At 34.3% G+C, this 22,061-nt stretch overlaps 1 protein-coding gene across 4 annotated transcripts in view; it reads left to right on the forward strand.

Moving 5' to 3' along the window:
* HBS1L (HBS1 like translational GTPase) overlaps positions 1 to 22,061 on the forward strand; it is a 120,055-nt gene that overhangs the window by 10,421 nt on the left and 87,573 nt on the right. For 2 of the 4 annotated variants that reach the window (XM_069077320.1, XM_069077321.1), the window contains exons 3-4: positions 6,055 to 6,186; positions 6,461 to 6,646. In XM_069077320.1, coding sequence (XP_068933421.1) covers positions 6,055 to 6,186; positions 6,461 to 6,646 — 318 coding nt within the window. Of the gene's footprint in view, positions 1 to 6,054; positions 6,187 to 6,460; positions 6,647 to 8,088; positions 13,363 to 22,061 lie in introns of those variants that run through there. The other 2 variants (XM_069077322.1, XM_069077323.1) reach the window with 2 other exon arrangements.

Consider the following 22,061-nt stretch of genomic DNA (forward strand, 5'->3'; position numbering starts at 1 on the left):
CACACACTAGTTGTGTGACCTTGGTCAAGTCACTTAACCCCAATTGTCCTCCAAAAAAAAGGAAAAAAAAGTGTTCCTGTTTAAGTGTAGATAGAGGTGATGAGGCCACTGAAATTGATTGAGTAGAGGTCACATGGTCACATCTGCACTTAAGGAAAATTACTTTGGCAGCTGTATGTAGAATGATCTAGAGTGGTGAGAGAATTAAGGCAAGGTTTTTTGTTAGTGCCTTCTACATTAGTAGATTGTTAGCCAGGCATTGTGCTGTTATGTGCTGGGGATACAAATAGGAAAAAGAAAGACAGTCTCTGTCCTCCAGAGGTTTATAGTCAACCTCTCAGAAAAGGAGACTTGAAAAGTGGGAGGAGGGAGAAGGTACCTGGTGAAAGATCATGAAGGAGTCCAAAGAAGTGCATCTGGGTGGGAAAGTTAAGAGATGGCTTGCCTAGGCACACTCCTTAAATGGAATTTTTGGGAGGAACACATTATTCTGCCTTCCAGTCACAGGGACCCTTGGAACAGAGGACAGTAGTGAAATGTAAATACCAAGGCTGATTTCATCTTTCAGGATGATGAAGTTCCAGGGGTCATGATGGAGGAGTCCAAAGGATTGCAACCAGGTAGAAATGAAATGAGTGTAAAGGGAGAAAGGAAGAGGACCTAGAATATAATCTTGAGGAAATCCCACAGTTAGAGGGTGATATTTATATGTGTGTGTATTAATATGTATATACTTGTGTCTATATATGTGTATGTGCATGTACATATATGTATATAAAATAAATACAAATGTTTGTTGATTACAGCTTTCAAGGGAGATTGAGTAGTGGTTTGATAGGTAGGAGGAGAACCAGAGAAGAATCAGTATTATAAAAACCCAGAGAGGTGAGGGTTCTAGGAGGAGAAAGTAGTCAACAGTGTCAAATGCATTAGGTAGGTAAAGAAGAATGAGTACTGGAAAAAAAATAGGACAATTAAGAGATCACTGTTAACTTGAAGAGAACAGTTATAATTGAGTGAGTTCAGAAGCCAGAGAGCAAAGGATTAAAGAGGGAGAGGACAAGAAATAGAGATTAGCAAATTTTGGCAGCTTTTTCTAGGAGTTTGTCTCAGAAAGGGAGAAGAGATATAAGATGATAACTTGAGGGAATAGTAGAGTCTAGAAGATTTTTTTAAGGATTGGGGAGAAGGGTATATTTGAGGGAAATAGAGAAGGAACCGTGAGATGGGGAGAGATAGAAGATTAGAGTTTAGTGGGGATGATAAGAGTGGCAGTCTGCTAGTGCAGATTGTTTTTGAGGGAATCACAGATACATTAGGGTACATCAGAGTTAGCCTTGGGAAGAAGGAAAAGAGGGAAAATGAGAAATGACACTGTTTTTGAGATGAAGAAATGGAAGTAGAGAGAGGTCTTATTGAATGGCCTCAGTTTTCTCTGGAAAGTTAAATTCAGGATCCTCAGTTTAGAAGGGAGGAAGGGGAGGTGTGGGAGTCTTGAGAGAGAAAGTCTTAAGATAACTTTTGTGGGAAGTAAGATAGGGACTGTTAAGAAACATATGGAGTGTTACTGCAGGGAGGGCCAGCCCCATTGAAGTTGGGTAACATTAATTTTTAATGTACCCAGTTAATACTGTTATGGGACTTCTAGCTGCTTTTAGCCTCTTATCAGTAGTATTGGAGGAGGCAGATGGTGGGAAAGGCTGAAATTTGGCAAGAAATAGGCAATAATAAGTTAAGGAGGCAGAAGACAGTATAGAGTTGAAATGGTTAACTATTGGATTGAGTGTAAAGTAAGAATCTTATCTTTTTGATATACAGTTATAGTCTTTTTGTTAACATTTTATTTGAAGTTTTTTCGCATTGAATATTAACAATATTGTTCTATATTCTGTTTTGACTCTCACTGCTAACCCCAACTTCTTATGCCTTACCTATTTTCGCTAGTGCTTACTTTCATGACTGGGTTAGCATTTGAGTTGGGCTTTAAAGAATAAATAATGAGTACAAGCAAATGAAGGTGGGGAAGGAAGAAGGCATTCCAAGCTCAAGGAGCAACCTAAGCAGTGTCATAGAGTTCATTGTATACTTAAGGGTCAGGAAATTACTTAGTTTGAGTGGAGTATAACAGTGCTTGGGAGGTAGAGCTATAAGATATGACTGGAAACCTAGGGTGGTACTAGATTGTGGAGGACATTTAGTGACAGATAAAAGAGTGGACTTGGGACAGTGGAGCCAGTAGGGTCTCGTTGAAGATTTTTGAGCACTAGTGTATATGACCAGATTTATGTGTTAAAAAATATTATTTTGGATTGAATGGGGATAAGTGGAAGGGAAAGAGCATTTCACAAATTTTTGTAATCCTCCAGATAGATGTTAATGACAGTTGTGCTAGTTTGGTAGCATTGGAAATACAAGGAGAGAGAAGCCAGAAATGCCGAAGAATAGGATTAATTGAATTTGGTGTATGAATGTTAGAAGAGAGGTCAGCAAAAGAATTAAAGATAGTACTAAAGGTTATGAACCTGGGCAGTCGATTCAACAGTAGTTACATATATGCAACTGTAAAGCCAAAAGTAGTAGTAAGTTTTAGGAGGAAATACAGTGACTATTCTGTAGGTTTTGTATTTGTTCATTTTGAAGTGATGATAGAACATCCAAGTAGAAAATGTTGTGTGAGCAATTAGAGTCAGGTCCAGGAACTCAGCATAGAGGTCAGAAGTAGAAATATCAATTTGGAAGTCATCCACATAGAAAAATGTAGCTAAAACTGGGAATATTCGATTGAACTCCAAAAAAAAAGATTGTAAAGAGAAAAGAAGGCCAGTATGAAGTAACTGCCAATCAATTGCCAACGTCTTTTGATTCTACCTCGAAAACATCTTTCCTTTAAACAGCTGCCACATATCTGGAGCAGGCCCTCATTGTTTCATGTCTAGAATGTTGCAAAAGACTCTGGTTGGTCTTCTGCTTCAAGTCTTCCCACTCTAGTCGGTCATCCTGTCCTTTCACTTTAGTCGATCCTTCACTTAATTACAAAAGTGATCTCTCTAAAGTCCAGGTTTGACTATGTTATGTGACTTCTTCAGTCCATCTTAGTCAACACCAATGGCTCCCTGTTAACTCCAGGATCAAATTACAAAATCTTCTTTTTGGAATTCAGAGTCCTTTATAACCTGGAACCCTTCTTTCTTTCCAGTTTTTGCATACCTTACTCCAGTGCCACTGACTTCTTTGCTATTCCTTGAACTATACTCTGAACAGTGACTGTTTACACTAGCCGTCCTGTTTCCTCATACCTGTAATTCTCTTCCTCATCTCCTGGCTTCTCTGACTTCTTTTAAATCCTAGTTAAAATTTTGTAAGAAGCTTTTTTTTTTTTTTTAAAGCAATTGGGATTAAGTAACTTGCTCAAGGTTACACGGCTAGGTGTTTCTGGGTGGGTGCTAAGTATCTGAGCCTGGATTTGATCCCAGGTCTCCTGACTCTGGGGCCGGTGCTCTTACTCACTGTGCCACCTGGCTGCCCCTATAAGAAGCTTTTCCAAATTTTCCTTAATGTAGTTGATTATCTCCAAGTTACCTGTCACTGGAATGGGGAAGCCCTGAATTCAAATTCTGCCTAATACACTTTCAAGCTGTGTGACCATGGGTTCCCTCATCTGTAAAATTGGGATAATATCACCTACTCTCCTTTGTTCTAAGGATAAAATGTGATATTTGTAAGGCGCTTTATAAACCTTAAAGCACTCACTATATATAAATGCCAGCTGTTAAACTGTGAGTGCCTTGAGAGCAGGAACTTCTTATATTTTTGACCTTTCTTTGTATCCCTGGCTCTTAATCACAATGCCCAACTCATAGTAGGTGCTTAATAAATGCTTGTTGACTGATAGGATGACAATTCCAGGAACAAAACATTTCCATCTCTCACCACCAGTTATATTCTCTGGCTGTTCCCCAAATCTAGAATGCTCTCCCTGTTCAACGCTGTATGCTGACTTCCTAGTCTTCTTTAAGTTCCAGCTAAAATTTCATCTTTTGCAGGAATATTTTCTAATATTTTCTAATATCTTACCTCTGTTAATTATCTTTTTTTTAATCTTGTATATAGCTAAACTGAGCTTATCTTTTTCCTAAAGCTGCCCTTCTTTTTGATGTTACTATTTTTTTCAGTGGTACCACCAATCTCCCATGTTTTAAAACTTGCTACACTGCTTCTCTCATAGCCAGTTACAAATTCTGGCCATTCTCCCATCTCTATTCCCAGTACCCCTCCTAGTATAAAAGCTCAGTATCACCTTCCTGAACTATTGCAGTAATTCTTTTTACATGTCTTCTCCCCTCCATCTTTCCCTCTTCTAGTCTACCTTTCATACTGCTGTCAGATTAGCCTTCCTTGCATATGTGTAGTGCTCAAAAATCTTGAATTCCTGTTGTCTGCTAATTAAAGATAAGATGCCTTTCCATTTGGAAAAATTCAAGGTACTCCACATTCTGGTGACATGCTAACTTTCCCTTCTTATGCCACTCTCTGAAACATGCTGTGCTCTAGCCCAAGTGGATGACTGAATTCCTAGAATATACCCTATACTTCACAGACTTGATAACCTTTTACCCTTTTTCATTTGACCATCTCAAGTGACATCTTTGTTGGAAGCCTTTGTACCTCATTTGTACTTACAATGTATTATTGGTATTAGTTATCTATGTCTGTATATTATTCTACTAGACTACAAGCTCTATGAGCACTTGTTTAACTTTTTGTCTCTCTCACATTGCAGCCTAATACTTTGTACATTTAAGGACTTAATGCTTGAATTAAATTGATGGAATAGACCTCAGAGATTAATAAAGAATAAAGACAACTCACTGGATATAGAGCAAGGAGTCTAGGGATAATACTTAAGATTTTGAAACTGATTGATACCAGTGACAAAAATTGGGAAGTCCTCATGGACAACCTATTTTGGATGAAAAAGTGTAGAATATAATTTTAGGATGTTAGTTTTATGGTAATAATGCTTCTTCCACATACTGGCAAAGTATTTAACAGCCAGTAGAATACATGTATGAATGAAGTTCATTAGAGAATGGAGTTGTACACTATTGAGTCATCTAGATAGTTAAAACCATTAAGCCAGGATACTGGATAGATGTTCCTTTCTTGATTTTATTAACATCACATTCTCTTGGTTTTAAGGTTTCTGAAGAGAGAATTTGAGTAAAAAGCACAGAGTGAAGGCCCAGACCTCTGGAATGTGCCCTAATTTAGGGGATAAGATGAAGAAGTGGAACCATTTAATGAGAAAGGGGAGAAATTATTACAGTCATAAAATGGCATAGCCATCAGGGAACATTAAAAATGTAGCCCAACCATAAGATTAAGCACATTGCATCTTACAGTTGGGTGGTGATTGGTGATTCTGGATAAAGTAGATTCAGTAGAGTAAGTAGATTATGGGAATGTGTGTATTTCTGGTAGATTAAATAAGGAAACATGTACTTTGTAAACCTTGAAGCACTATGTGAATATTAGCTGTTGATGAAGATGATACTAGAGATGGGAAAAACCATTTAGAAGGGTTACAGAGTGAGTGGGCAATGAGAAAACCAAGGCAGGATTAGTATAGATTTAAGGCCTTGCATTCAATAGTGAGTACTTGGAAATATGTGAGACAGTATCTATATTTCTAAGACCAAATATAAATGACTAGTTGATGATTTATTGTTTAGTATCATTAGTTTCTTATATTACTGTATGCAATTGATATATCAGCATTTATTTTTATTTATTTATTTGCCTTTTTGGAGGGCAATTGGGGTTAAGTAACTTGCCCAAGGTTACACGGCTAGTTTTTTTTTTGTGTGGGTGTTAAGTGTCTGAGGCTGGAACCAGAACTTGGGTCCTCCTGACTCTGGGGCGGCCCTTTTACTCACTGCGCCACCTAGCTGCCCCAGCATTTATATTTTTTAACTAAGTTTTTCACCCCAGTAAAAAAATTTAAGGTAGCTTTTAGGAACTATTTATTTATATAGTCTTGTTTTTATATTATAGCTGCTCAGTTTATTTACTCAAGACGTGATAAACCAACATCCTTTGTTGAACCAGTAGAAGAATATGACTATGAAGATACAGAAGAACATACTAACTCTGTTTCTAATCACCAGCTTAGTGGGATTGATCAAGGTACAGTTAAAAAAAAACCCCAAAAACTTGTTTCTCATTTATTCTCAACTTACTTCCTTACACCAATATAATCACAGGTTTAGTCCAAAAGAAAAAAAGACAAGGTATTTTTTGTTATTGTTGAAAAAAATCTTATTTCTTAAGGGGAAGTGGTATATTTTAACCATGCTTATAGTATTACAAACTTTATAGAAATGTAGATATTTATTTGGAAAGTTCAGGGCTGTTTTGTGACACTATATAATGTGTTTTTGACCACTGTTATTTGCCATAGCTCGTCTTCATTCTTGCCTTGATCACATGAGAGAGGTGCTTGGAGGTCATGTCCCAGATCAAAAAATGATTGAAGCAGTGCTGCAAAATAAATTTGATGTGGATAAAGCTTTAGCTATGGTGCTTGAGCAAGATAAAAAGCAGACCAAGAGTGAGGAAACTGTCTCCATGGGAAAGGCAACAAAAGGTATGCTATTAATTGTTTTAAAACCCATTGTTGCTTTTAATAACTTAATGTTTGACAAAGGTTTGTATGGACCTAACTCTTGATTATTCATATATTGACTACCTAATTGATGGATTACCCTAGGGTGCTTTGCTGTTTCATGTACCTAGTTGTCTGTCTTTGGGCTCATTTACTGCCTATTTCATATCTTGCTTGGGCAAATCAAATCAAATTCAAGCTAGCAAGTTTCTTGTTAGTGTGTACACAAAAATAATGATAATGTGGGAAGTAGAAATGAGTGACTAAACAAAACTTGGAATTGGATATTTCACTGATCTGGTTTTTTGTAATCATTTCCTGGAAAATTATATATAAAGGGGAACTGATATCTAATCAGTATTTAAAATTGTATAGAAAAAGCCAAACTTAAATATCATTTATAGAAAATTGGAGTTAACTTTAAAATTAGAATTAAAAGAAGTATTGTATAATACAAATCATAGTGCTATTTACATAATACATTTGGGCCTTTATTTTTGTCTTTGTATCAGACTTTTCTCATACTTATTTGAGCTTTCTTGTAGCTAGTGTCTTGTATATGCAAAAAGTCTGTCTCAGGTTAAAACAAAGTTGTTGGTGATGAAGCAAAGTTGACTGACCATTGTGGGATTTGAATCTTTAACCGTGGTCTCATTAGCAATATTTTCTGTGTTAACTAGCTTAGAATAAAATAAAATAGTTTAGGCAGGTTTTTCTTAGGTGCTTGCATATGTTTAAAGGTTGGGTCTTGTAAAGTTTTCACTTTTTTTGACTTTTTTTGAAGTTTGAGTTTGAGTGACCAATGATCTATAAACCTTATTAAGGAAATAATATAAAAAATATTGAGAAGGGAATGTTTACTTACTAAAAAATTACCCACTTTGTAAAAATAATTGGGATACTAATAAATCCTCTCTTCATTAAAATAGGTTTCAAGTTCCTATACATATAGCATGTGCCTTAGGTAATTACTATATGTACTCAAAAGTAATAAAACAGCAGTTTAAAAAACTCTGCAATTCAATTTCTTCATGAATTCAGATTTATTGCACCCTCAATAATTCATGTTAGGTTTTATTTACAACATAATGTGCTGCTGAAAGACAAATTAAAAAAAAACCCAATATTTACAAAAAAATACTTGAAGTAAACCATTTCCTATATTGGTAGCTATATTTTTGAATTGTTCAAATTTTCAGTTGCAAAAGCAAGGCAAAAAAATGTCTTGAAAGTATCCTTTAGAATGTTTCTTAAATAATTACCATGCACCTCTTTATTCATGTCTCAGTTCTTTAAAGAAACATTTAGTAATTAAATGCCTCATTTCATGTTTTCTTTTGGTTGCTGTGACTGTCTTCTCCATATGTGGAACTTTTTTTTTCTGGAACCATTTACCTGAAAATTACTGGCTATTGTAAGGTAAGGAGTCTTATTTTGTTCATCTGAAGTATCGACTGATAATGTTCAAAGCTTTTTTCCTTCATCAGTAAACTACTCAGGGTGCAATAGTGCCCCTTTTGAGTTTTGTGACTCAGTACCTAAAGATGGATTATCTTGTAATTCAACTGTATTGAGTCACCGTTTACTACATAAAAAAAAGAAACTTGACAGTCCTCACAGTGATAAGAAACTAGAATCATGTAAGTCATCAAAAGAACTGTCATTAGCTGACCTAATTAATGATATGCCACATGATTCATTTTATGAATCTCTTAACAGTCAGCCAACAGTTAAATTTTCATCTAGAAGTGACCTTGAAAGTCTGATTTCAGAGAGTGTAGATGGTAAATTGTTGGGAGCTGATTCATCTGAGTCTTCCTCCTTGGATGATTCTGAGTACAAGGAAGGACCAGATTTGAAAGCATTAATACAGACAAAAAGATCTGATAGTGCTTTGTCCATAGAAAGTAGTTTACTACCCAGTGTTGAAAATATTCCAGTACAGAACAACTTGGGAAGTATTGGTAGTTCTTTTTACTTAACTAACACATTAGAAAACATGACCCTTGATGACAGTGTAAGTCACCTTCAGAATAAAAAGGCAGATTTATCTGGAAGTGCTCTTTCATCTCAACAGTGTTCCAAGAAACATAATTTAGAAAAGGACTGGGTACAGTTTTCCAAATGTGAAAGTCCATCTCTTACTGAACTATTTCAAGAACACAAAGAAAATAATACAAGCCAATATTTTTCTCTATCTGATCTTTGTAACCAGTCTTCTGCCAGTTTTACAGATATGAGTTTGGGATCCATGCCATTGTCACAAATAACTCAATATCAGTCTTCAACTGGAATACCAGAATTAACAGGATCTCTATCATCTTTGGCATTTTCTAAGGCTTCTCCTACTAGAGATCTTGAAAATTTGTCCCTTTCTGATTTAATTGCAGAATCTATTACTGAAGTAGATAAATCTCAAATTAAAAAAGATCCTTCTGTGTTGGATTTACCTGAAATAAAGTCTTCTGCAATAGATTCAAATATTGATTTAAGTGTCCTTATAAAAACCCCAGAGAACTTTCCAAAGCCTGTAGAAAACCAGTCAAATATCTTAGTACCAGGAGCTAAAGTTTCAAGTTCTAAGCTAGTGAAAAATTCTAGTTTCTCCAGAGAGAATAAGAAAAGTAAGAAAGGCTATATCACTAGGAAACCAGCTTTCTCTCTTTCTTGGACAAAAGCCCTTGCTGCTAGACCTTCAGCTTTTGCTTCAACACTGTGTCTTCGATATCCACCGAAAACCTTCAAGAGACACACCTTTGACCTCTATAAGACTTTTCTTTACAGTAGACAAGTTCAAGAAGTAAAGGACAAAGAAATAGGTCCTCTCAAAGTAATAACACCATTTGACTTCAAATCCGCATCCCCTGATGATATTGTGAAGGCTAATCAAAAGAAAGCTTTTACTAGAGAATAGTGTAAAAGAGGCGAATTCTACAACTGTTGCAGAGCTTTTTCTTTAAGCTAATTTAAAATCTTTACAGAATCCCTTTATACTTTGGAATTGTAATTAATTTTTATTACGTATTTTTAAAAATTGTTGTATCTGACTTGATAACAGCTGTAATTCATTTGTATTATTGCACTGAAATTAATCATTTGCTACCCGTCCTCAGTAATCATTAATGACATGTTTAATTAACCATCTGAGCCCATAGTGTTTACAAATTGTGTGTATAGAATTGTTATTCTGAAATGAAACCTCAGATAATTTCATTTGAAACTTATTTAGCTAAAAATATTTTTTCCCATTTTTGAGATGGATAATTGTTTTATATAAAGCTTATTTTTGAATTTGTAAAGATTTTGCTTTTCTACTAATAAGAATATTCATTACATTTAGCAATAGTTTTGAACTACTAGTTTAATGGATTTTAAAAATTATATATATATGGCATTGCATGCCTAGAATATAGTTATAAGATAGAATGTTATCTGTGTCATTCCAGGTTAATACTGTTGGGTATCAATGTATCAATTTTAAATGCATAGTTAAACAATTCTGAAATTTCTAAGCTTTTAAAAAAATACTCTGGGGTTTAAGTAAATCTTTTGCTGCTAAACATAAAATAGAAACCAGTTAGTAGGACCAGTTTTCAAAATTTGAAATGTACATTATTAGTTATATAAGTTAATTGTTTACACATTTGTTCTAATTGAATGTTTTTAGATGTAGAACATAATGCTTCTCTTTTTTTGGTCGGGAGGAATGGTTAGAGGTACCTTTTTTCGTCAGTTTTATTTTTTTGTTTAGAAAAATGTTCAAAATGGAAACTTTTCTCTGTTAATAGATATTTGCTCAACAAGGACAGGTTTTTAGTACACTCAGCCCAAATTAAAACTGTTTTAGGCAGAGAATGAGAACGTTTTTCATCTCTTAGAGGAAAATAAATCAGATCTCTTTGAATTTAAAATTATTTTTGCTTTACTTATTAGGATTTAGTAATACCAAGAAAAAATGGTGATTCTGATTGGGTGGATTCCAGTTCCTTAAAACCTTCAAAGATTTCCTTCTCTAGGACCTTCTTGTGGTAAAGAAATGAACACTGGATTTCTTGAAAACTGTGTCAGTAGAGTGCAGGCTCTGGGAGGTTCAGTTAAACCAAAAAGACTTCCAGTAGCAGTACAAGGATTCTATGTTTGATAATCTGAGAATAAGCTAAACTAAGTTTGGGGAGGAGATTACCAAGTTGAGTGCAGGGTACACTACACTATTTTCCCCTGGCAGCTACCTAGAAATATTTTTAAGTATCAAAAGGTCACTTTTGGGATAGGGAGACTAACTGACTTTGGATATGAACCTTAGAATTTTTATGAGGATAAAATAGTTTTTTTCCTAGCTACCATTTAATTTGTTGCTCAGGAGTATGTCCCAGTATTTATAAGTTGTATATATAATAATGATTTTGAAAGTAGTATTTTTTGATAAAAAATCTTGAAGTTAATATATTCATTTTTCTTAAAATTATGATTTTCATAGTTTGAAGACTGATATATAATGAATAATATTCTTTGCAAAGGTAAATAGGTATTCAGGGTAAAATTTGTTCTGTTTGGCTTTTCAGAATTTCAAAATTCATTATATTACAGATAATGCTGCTACTGAACTCTTAAATTTTTGAGCTGTATTTTGGGAATCAGTTTTGGAGACCACAAATAATTTTCCTTTTGGACAACAGTTAGAAAAATGTCAAACTATTTAGTAATTTTGAACTTTTAAGCAAATATTTTGAATGGGGGTGGGGAGTAGAAGGGTGACAGATAACTTACTATTTTAAATGAAACAGTTTTCAACTTTTGGTATACCAAAAGGTTGTCCGTAAATCAATTTGAGGCTCTGGACACATTTTCCCACCTAAAAAACAGTGTTTGAAATAATGGTTAGATTCCTAGACTAGTCTACAAAATCAATTTTACTTATAAAGCATTACCAGTTACAATTCTAATACTATTTTTTATTTTCATTTACACAGTATATGCTTAAATAGGTTATTGTGGACTGATCCAGAGACATCTACTATTTACATTTTTGTTTCTATGAGAAAATACATTCTGTAGCATGAGTTAAAAACAGCAGCCTTGTTATTTTGACTCCAGTGTCTCTTCCTGCCAACCTACACAGCCAGGCTTGTATTATCACTAGAATACACACAGTGGTTCAGGGAAAATTTTACATTCTCTGAACTACCTGGAAAACATATCCAGGTTTGAACTAGTTATTTATACTTACCAGCTGCTTGCATGTAGGGCTTTGTTTGTACTTTAATATTCAAGTGATATTGAATATTGATGATATTGTGTGCATATTATAAACCATATACAATTTATTCATTTGGTAATAAGTTTGTAGTCCAGATATTCTTTGTAATTTTACTTTAGTTCTAGTTCAAATATTAAAATTTGAGGTATGTGTAAAGCCATTTTTCTTTCCCTTGTATTAAGTTTTATAACATCATTTTTTTTGAATAGGCAGATTTTTCACTAATTGCCTTTGACACAATTTCTTTTCAAAAGTAAGCCAATTTAAAAAGTAACTGTCATATTCACTTTTATTTTCTTAAGATTTTTCATATGAAAATTTTATTCCTCTATATTACTTATGACCAAAGCCTTTACTTGGCTTGTTGTTGGGTTTTGTTTTTAGTAATTACTGAGAATTGTAGGATATCTTTGCCATATAAGATATCTTCCTAATGTTGTATCTTTTAAAATATTGCTTTATTCTATCACCATTTTCTACTTTTTGAAAAAACATACCTGCTTACTGTACTCTTTTTACAGCATACTTTTTGCCTTGTCAACTTTGTATTCTTATTTCTGTGCTTTTCTTTTTTTATACTTAGCTGATTTTTCTGGTTTTGTCTGATTTAGTTTAGTAACTAGATCATTGGTTTTTGTAATAAAGGCTATAGGCAGTTAATGTCTATTTTCAAACAGTGTCTTAAGTTGTTTTCTAGCACTGAATGGTAAGTAATACAGCTTATCATCCTGAGGGAAGCCCTCTCCTGAAATAACTTTGTTTTGTATTTGATGGTGGAGAAATATGCAATGCTCCTTTGCTGGGGAAAAATCATGAATTTAGTGTTATCCAACTTTCATTGAGCCTAAATCAGTATAAAAGTTGTAAATATGAGAAACGGGTATTTAAAAAAAACAACCTATATATAGAATGAGAACTGTGAGTTAGTCACTTGTCCTTTTTATGTTTTTCAATGTATTGTATAACATGAGGGCAGTTGGGGTGTTTACACAAACATACATTTAGTTTATGATGTCATTTTTCTAGCAAGTTAGCTTAGAAATTCCTATTAGCTAACATTGCTTTCTGGTATTTTATATGTGTTGAAATGTTTGTGAGGTCTTTTGATACAAATTTTCTTGCTACTTTTCAGATAGCTTGTAATTTTTTAAATGTACATATGATTACGTATGGATCAATTGAACTACTTGTATATTGGAATTTAGATTTTTAGTTTATGAAGTATTTGTTATGTATATAAACTCAACATGTGAACATTTTACAAAAAAGTTATGTTAAAAATGTAATGCTAAAGTTTTTTATGTAAAGTTAAAAAAAGCATCACAATTTATATGCTGATTTTTAAAAATATAAATCTGAAAATTTCACAGTGGTATTTGAGTAATTTTTTTTTGTAGGTACTGCTTAATGTTTCTGTAAATGAATTAAAAAGCAAAACAAACTGGCTGTGTAGAATTTCTTACAGAGCCGATAGCCTTTTAGAATTTAATCATTTTAAAAGCTTAGGTTTCATGACTATCTTTTATTTGATCTGAAACCATCTTTGAATACCATTAAAGGTTTGGTTGTGAATAATTTGGTAAACATAAGAAGGTTAATGGAAGGAAAGTGAACTTACCCAAGGAGAAATTATTTTATGGAACATATTTCTTATCTGCATAACTTAACTTCATCATATTCTCTTATCTGTTTAACCACTTACCTATCATTCCCTTCACTGTCTTCAAAAGAGTAAACATGTATTGTAAATGAAGAGCTTCTTTTTGAAAGCAGCATATTCTCACATTTAAGAGATTCAGATGAAATATAGACAGATTGTGGAGGCTTATACATACCAATACATGTTCTTCCCATCCTTTGGAAAGCTGTCTTATCTTGGAAGCCCTTGAATAAAACATAACAACAGATTTTTAAGAGAACTTAGATTTCAGCAGATGAGTTTTAGACACTGACCAGGACCTATATTATAGTAGCAGGAAAATACTATTCAAATTTTTGACACCTCTTTCAGTATGTAATTATGACATAGCTTATTGGCACAGGGCTGAATTGAATCAAGAGGGCAATTTGGTTTGCTCTTTGCAGGTTTCTCTTGGTCTTTGCTTCAGTTCAGCACACATTTATAAAACATTCCGTGCAGAGTATATTGGTAGGGGATAGAAATTTTGCATAACATAGAGTTGTAACCCTCATGGAGTTGACACTGTGGTAGAGAAATTCAGTTAATTGGAGTACACAGTAATGCATGAATAGAGGGGTACAAAATTAAGTGCTAATATAAGTTAATGACTTAATGAGAGCTCAGTGGGCTTATTTTTAGGGATATTTTTATGGTTACTATGCTATGTGATTTTGTTAAGAACTGCTTTACAGGTTTTAAGTTAATATGGAAATGTATAAAATCCTCTGCTCATTGATACCAGATCATAGCTTGCACTTTGATCTCAAGGAAGAGCCTACTCTGTTATAGCTTCTCCTACCCCACTTTGTACCACAGGCTTTTCCTCCTGTCCTCTTTCTTTCCTTCCATTAGGATATTAATCTGGATGCAACCAGATTGAGAGAGCATCAATCATTTAGAAAGAGCAACTCCTTCATTTTACAAAGGAAGAAACTAAGGCTGAGAGAGGTGAATTAATATAGCTAGTACTATTTTGCATGCCGTTGAGGGAAGGGTCAAAATTTATGGTAACTCTCAAGAAGCAGTGTAGTGTATAAAAATGCAGAACTTGAAACCCTTGTCTCACAGTTATTCATTATGTGACCTTAAACTTGCTGAGGCAGTTTTCCTTATTTGGAAAAAGGGGTTGATAATAATGCCTATAGTATATGGTTTAAAGAGTTTTTGTGAAAATAAAATAATGTTTGTAAAATGCTTCATTAATCCTAAAGAGCTTTATAAATGTTAGCTATCATTAGTATTGTCATTGTTATAATTGAGACAGGAAGACACAGGTTCAAGTTCTACTTCTGACATACACTGACTCTGTGGCCTTGGACAACTTACTTAACTTCTTAATGTCACAGGCAGCTCTCTGAGACTGTAATTTGCAGAACAGTTGCTGATCTGCATTGGTAGAGTTTCCTCACTGGGAATTCCCTATAACAATCAAAATGAAGATAATGAAGATACGGATCAAACGTATATTGGTGATATTTTCAAATCTTACCTGTAAAACATTAAGCTTTGTTTTTGCTGCAGTTGGGAGTCATTTGCATTTAACTTATTTGGAATTCTGGGAGTAAATGAGATCTTCAAGGGGAAGGTTTAGAGAAGGTACTATACCCAGGGAATTTAACAGAAATAAAAGTCCACTATATACCAGAATATTTATAACAGCCTGATGCTTTGTGGTGACAGAGGCTAGATAGAAACAAAGTGGCCAGCCTTCATTTGGAAATGACTTGAGAAAAGCAGTGGTGTAGGAATGTAATGGAACATTGATAATATAGTAAGAGGTAAAGAAAATGAGGAATTAAGAGAAACCCAGTCAGGTTTGTAGGAATAGAGTGAAATAAGGAGACCCAAGAGAACAAAATATACAGTGACCACAGTGTAAATAAAAAAAAAACACTAAAAGGAAGTCTGAGTAACTAAAAATTCAGCAAGTATCCTAGAGAACATAATGAAACAATGTGAGAGGACACTATTTGGAGTCTGGATCACCTGGGTGCAAATCTTGCCTCAGACATAACAGCTGTGTGATCCTGGGCAAGTCACTGAACCTCTCTGGGCCTTAATTTCATCTGTTAAATGAGGTGATTGAACTTGATGGCCTCTGAGGCTTTTTCTAGTTCTAAATCTATAATCCTATATTCCTAAATCTTCTCTTCATGACAAAATGTCTAAGAGAGAATATTATGTTCAGTATTGGATGTTTTTCTTAATTATTTTTCTTTGTCACAAGGGAAGATTCAGTCCAAGTGGGAGAGGAATTTGAAATGTGTACAGACAAATTTTTTTAAAAAAGAGAAGAGGCCTCTCTATTTCCCTCATATTTTCCTTCATTTTTTCTTCTGTGACCCACCCTCATGGGATCAGGGATGTTCTGTTAACAGTAGCCTGTCTTTGCTATGTTCACTTCCATCCTTTCCTCAAATCTTTCCTACCCTGAAGTTCCCCTGTTTTGTGTGCTAAAATGACAATTAACTAACATAATCAGCTAACCACTGCTAGAAGGTCTCCTTCCTGAGGGGTTACTACATTGTTATTCAGTCCAAAGGAGTGACTGAATAAGGGGAAATTGCAATTGAGGTAGGAATACAGCAAGCCACTGGAGATATTTTTGGCTATTTGGGGATATGTGTTGCCTTTCTGACTGATATTTGGGAATGTGCATTCCCTGTAGATGCATACCTGGTAGGTAGCTGCCTGCCACATCTCTACACTGAGCCAGCCTTATCTATGGTGCACCATGTATAAGCATTCACTTGATAGCACTTAGCACAGTGCCTTCCACATATGTGGTGCTTAATAAATATTTATTGAATTGAATTGGTGGAAAGACTATCTAAAAAATCAGGAGACTTGGATTTGAATTTTAGCCATGCCACTTAATAGCAGTATGATCTTAGGCAACTCGCTTGATCCTCTCAAAGCCTCACACATCTGTAACCCCTTTGTGCCTGTGCTTGTTTTGTAACATGTAGAATATAAACGTCTTGAAGGCAGGGCTTTTTTGGTTTTGGCTCCGCATCCTAGATCAGTGTTTGGTAGGTTTAATAAACATTTGCTAAAAATAAGTAAATTAATAAACAGACATTTATGTAATTGATTATACTTTCTTCTTTATAATTAAACTCAATGGTGTAGGAGTTAGCTTTTCTGTGGAAGATAGATGGCAACTACATATATAAATACAATAGTTACATGATCAGTTTTATTTTATTTCCAATTTCTTTTACTGAGCAATGATAATTCTATTGCCTACATAGTTTTCCCATGGATTCAGTCATAATTTTGATACAGTAGTTTCTGTTATCCACAATTGCGGTATCTTGTTTAATGGAGAATAAGATCAACCTATTTTCTGTTTTTTGTCTTTGGGTAGAACTTGTGGGAGCTTAGCATATACTAATCATTGAATTAACATTGAATTTGATCATTTTTAATAAGATTTCCCAAAACTATCTACTTGGAGGCTGAGCTGGTTCTAGGCCAACTCAAGGGGTATATATAAAGGTAAGGGATAAGTTGGTTTATATCCACCTTGGTTTAGATTCTGCACTAATTTAAGGTTTCAGATTTACTGTTTTGTAGTTTATTTAGTGACCTTTGTATTGGTGCTGGAACTGCCCAGGATTATTCAGGTCTGGAATGATATTGACCCTGCCCTAAAAATTAGGGAGGTTGGTGGACATTTCCATTGGCACAGTTGTCCCTCTGTCTCTGTGCATTCTGTATCTGATAGAGGTGGCCTAAGTTTAGAGTTGTTTACTACCAAACTAGAAATTGAAAATTTTTCACATTTGTGCAGTTTTCCCAAAGTTCTTGAGGTTTTGTTTTTTTTTTAAATAAAAGCAGTTGAGTATATTGCATTGAGACACTGGTTTTCAAATATTTCAAATATCTGGACTTTTTACAGAGTAGCTCAGGGAATTTTGAAGACATTTTATTTGGTTCATTGTATTGTGAATGATAAAGGCCAGTTATTTTCAGCATTTTGAGTTTACTCATCTCCTATGATTTTGGTATGTATAAAAATGCATCTTACAAGAGAAGACACATCATCTTGTGGGGAAATTAAAAAAAAAATAGTGACGGTCATTTACCATCTAAACCTAAAAGAACCTAAGTAATGTGCAGGAAAAAAATTTGTACTGCTGGATAAGACTGTCTTTTCATTTTTTTAAAATAAAGGTTCTAGCACTAACACTTAGATTATTGTTAGAAAGATAGCCTTGACAGAAAAATCATAAACATAATTGTAGAATTTTATAGCCAACTAAACTGGAGGGTAATTGCTTAATACCCAGTGGATATCATTGTATAAAATCTGGCTTGAATCCGTTAACTCATGTTCAGACTTATTCAGACTCTTGGCTGATTTTAAGTTCTTTTAAAGAAGTAGATATGCCAAAGACCTAGGAAAGGAATTTAAGACAAAATCTATATACTCATGAAAACTCGAATAACAATTTTTATTTGCTAATGAAAATATTACTTTATTTGCTGATGAAAATTAATATAAGAAATTATGCATTTCCTAAACTTGTAATTGGTTTAAAATATGGGGAGTTGTTAAGCCCTCTTTAATAGAACAAAAGGTACTGAAAACACTCTAGCTGACCAGAAGTACTCAGGAATAGTGTAGGTTAATATTTTGATTAATAGTAATTATTTCTTGGTATTCAAGAAATTAACATTTCTTATCACCTTTAAGCTTCCTTATGTGTACTTTTTGAATGTACAGTTAGAATCTTCATTTTGACACTCTTAAAAAGTAAATAACACTGTAACTGATTTTGTCTGAAGAAGTTCTTATGGAATGGCTTTATGAATCACTAATGACTAGACATTTAACATGAGAAGGACCAGATACATCAGTTGATTTAAAAATTTGCTTGGTCCTTTGAGCTGTTCTTAAATCCTGATCCTCTCTCCCTGCCCCCCCTCTTTTTTTTAAGCAGATGTAAGATCATTTAATCATTTTAATATGTCAAAGAAATTCATTTCTAGCTTAGGTTAGTCTTAGGGGGTGCTTGTATCTTTGGGAGGTAATGTGACTTGCCTTTGCTCACATAGCTACTAAGTTTTAGAGATAGGATTTGAACCCTGGTTTTCATCTCCAAATACATCACTCCACTAAGCCTCCTCTTCAGTTTGTTTAAAATAGACTAGCATTAATCACTTTAAATTATAACATTTTTATAGCTACAAATGCATCCTGAAGTTCCAGGGTGCTTACATATAAATTTTTGGAAATTTTAATAAAAGCTTTCATATAACTTAACATTGTTAGTCTTTGGAAGAATGAGTCCTTTCTGCATTCCATCTGACCTTACTTTGATAGCTTAGTGTTGACTTTATGTTGTAGTCGTGTATATTCTTTTGACTCTACTTTCTTCATTCTTTATTACTTTTTCTACAATACTGCCATGTCTCTGAAATTTTTGTGTATGTTACTATTTAATGTACAATAATATTCCTTTGTGTTCATATCTCATTGATCTACCATTCCCCACTTGTTGGGTATGTAATTTATTTTCAATTTATCATTAAAGTTTTTACCAAACCAGCAATGAATTAGTGTTCTGTCTTCCCATAATTCCTTCAGTGTATTTCCTGTTTTTTTTTTTTTTTTTTTTTTGCTAATTTGATAGAACTTAGGTTTTTAAACCTCAGGAGGTTTAAACATTTGCATTTCCCTTATTAATGATTTTAAATATTTTTTAGATTGTTTTTCATTTGTAAATTTTTCATATCCTTTGACCACTTGTTTTGGGGAATAGCACTATGTAGTTTCCTAAAAGTAGTCTACCTCTCTATTTGATTCTAGACCCAATCTTTCTGTCTGCAGGGACTGTGCCAAATAAATATACTTATGGCATAGTCTCTGAGCTGCCTATAGTAATTGGGATAATGGACAGTTTTCTTTTTTTCTGTATGGATAGTTAGACCAATTTCTTTGCAATAGTTAGGAATTCTGGGGCTTGGTGTAATTAATTACTTGTAAACAGGAGTATCTGGTGGACTTCATCATCTGTAATGAATCATGAACCTTAATTTGCACAATTCTTCATGGTGATGATGATGATGATGATGATGAGAATCCTTGGCAGATACAAATTTCTCTGTAGAGTCTAGACTTATGGTTTCATTAGTATAAGGAGCTTCCTCAACCATTGTAGTTGAACACCTTCTCTACAACTTAGAGTGCTACATATAGTACTAAGAAATGAAGTGAGTTATCCAGGGTCACATAGTCACATGTCAGAGGCAGGACTTCAGACAAGGTCTCCCTTGTTTTCATAGCAGCATTTCCTCCACTATGTGATGCTTTCTCTAAATACATAATTATGTAGCATCAGTGTGAAAAAAAGTTGGAGTGGAGTGGGGAAAATACAGACAACTTGGACAGTTAGGAAAGGTTGCATGTAGAAAGTAGGACTCCAGCTAGGCATTGTAACTACCTATGTATTCCAAGACGTAGAAGAAGGTATTTTTTTTTTTTTTTAAAGCAATCGGGGTTAAGTAACTTGCTTAAGGTTACACGGCCAGTTATTTCTGGGTGTGGTGCTGAGTATTTGAGCCCAGATTTGATCCCCAGGTCATCCCAACACTGGAGCTGGTGCTCTTACTCGCTGTGCTACCTGGCCGCCCCAGAAGGTACATTCTTTAGGGACAACCTATGTGACGGTATAGACAGACACAGGAGATACAGAATGTCATCTATTGAGAGCAATAAAAGGCCATAAAATCAGACTGGAAAAGTATGTTGGAACTAGACTGAAATGATTTAAATACTAAACAAAAGTTTTTCTTTTCTCCAAAAGCAGTAGGGAGCTGGTGAAACTTTGTGAACCAAACAAGTAACATGGCCAGACTTGAGCTGTAGAAGTAAGTTTGGTAGCTATGCAGAAGATAATTAGAGAGGAAAGCCTTAGAGGTAGAGAGACCAGTTAGGAGACTTTACACTGGTTCAGGAGAGGTGATTAGCAACTGGACTAGGATAGTGGCCAGATACTTAGAGAGAAGGGAATGGATGCAGGAAGTGAAGATAGAATTGATTAGACTGATTGATAGACTGATTAGATGTAGGGGTGGGGGAGGCTGATGAGAGTGAACAGAGGGGCTTAACAAGTTTACAAACCTGGATGCTTGACTGAAAGGTATTCAGGAAAGGGATGAGTGCTGGATCTCAGTGTTTATAATAGCATTTTTGCATTTTAATATAAGGATGAGAGAGTCCTCTTTGGTGAATAGTCCCTAAATTTGTTTTGCTCTACTGAGGCCTTTAGTGGGGCATTTTAATGCTCTTAACCTTTCTGTCAATTGTAACTGTAAAGATTGGATTTTCTTTAAAGAATCTTTGTAAAAGCCTGCCTTTCCAATCTCATATTTTATATTGAGGTGCCCTTTATGTGCCATGTAGATAATTTCCAAAGATTTTATAAAGGTGAAAAATCAAACATATGAATTAATAGTTATTATAGTTATTGTCTAATATTTTCCATGCTTCACATTTCTTTCATACTAAGGCATACTTAAGGGTTGGTGAAGCTATGAACTTGTCTGACCATTCTAGAATACAATTAGTAGTTGCTCAATGACTCTGACCAAAATATCCATATACTTTCACCCAAAGAGTTCACTATTAAGTATATACTTCAAAAACAGGTCAAAGACAAAAAGGACCTATGTGCACCAAAACAGTATAGCAGTAGTGTGTGAATATGTATTTTTATGTGTAGTATAAATATTGAAATAAAAAAAAAAAGCTTTTAACTTTTTAGTTTTGGAGGGGGAAAGGCAGGGCAATTGGGTTTAAATGACTTGCCCAAGGTCACATGGCTAGTAAGTGTTAAGTGTCTGAGGCTGGATTTGAACTCAGGTCCTCCTGACTTCAGGGGAAGTGCTCAATTCACTGCACTACCTAGCTGACCTTAAATTTCAAGCTTTTAACTAAAAAAAGCTTATTGCTTAATATTTTGGTTATGCATACACCATTTAATTTTTTCGCCTAGATAATTCTGGGACTTTATCATTGTCTTCAACCAGTGTTTAAATGCTGAGTATGTTCTAGGTACTATGTTTCAAGGGGTAAATACAAGATAAATACAAGTCTCTGCCCTCAAACAGCTTATGTTGTAGATTGTGAGACAAGTCTGCATGAAAAAAGAGTGCAATAAAAGTAAACCTCATCTTTGCTTGGGCTGTTTTAAAAAGCTTTCTGTTTTCCCTGCCTTCATTCCCTAATTTCTCCATTTCATTTTTCACACTGCTGCCAAAATAATCTTTGCAGTTCAAGTTTGAAGATATCCTTGTGGACAAGAAAGGAAAATGTGAATTATATGTTGATTTAGTTAGATGTATTTAGAATTGACTAAATATGTGAACTGAAAGCCTTCATTTTTTTTAAACATTTTTTTTTCTGTTCACTGATATAAATATAAGCTTCAGTAAGCCTTTTTTTTTTA

The sequence above is a fragment of the Petaurus breviceps genome, unplaced genomic scaffold, assembly GCF_028583685.1.
Source record: "Petaurus breviceps papuanus isolate PSGF00001 unplaced genomic scaffold, PetGlider_PUasm1.0 90977, whole genome shotgun sequence".
Taxonomy (NCBI): domain Eukaryota; kingdom Metazoa; phylum Chordata; class Mammalia; order Diprotodontia; family Petauridae; genus Petaurus; species Petaurus breviceps.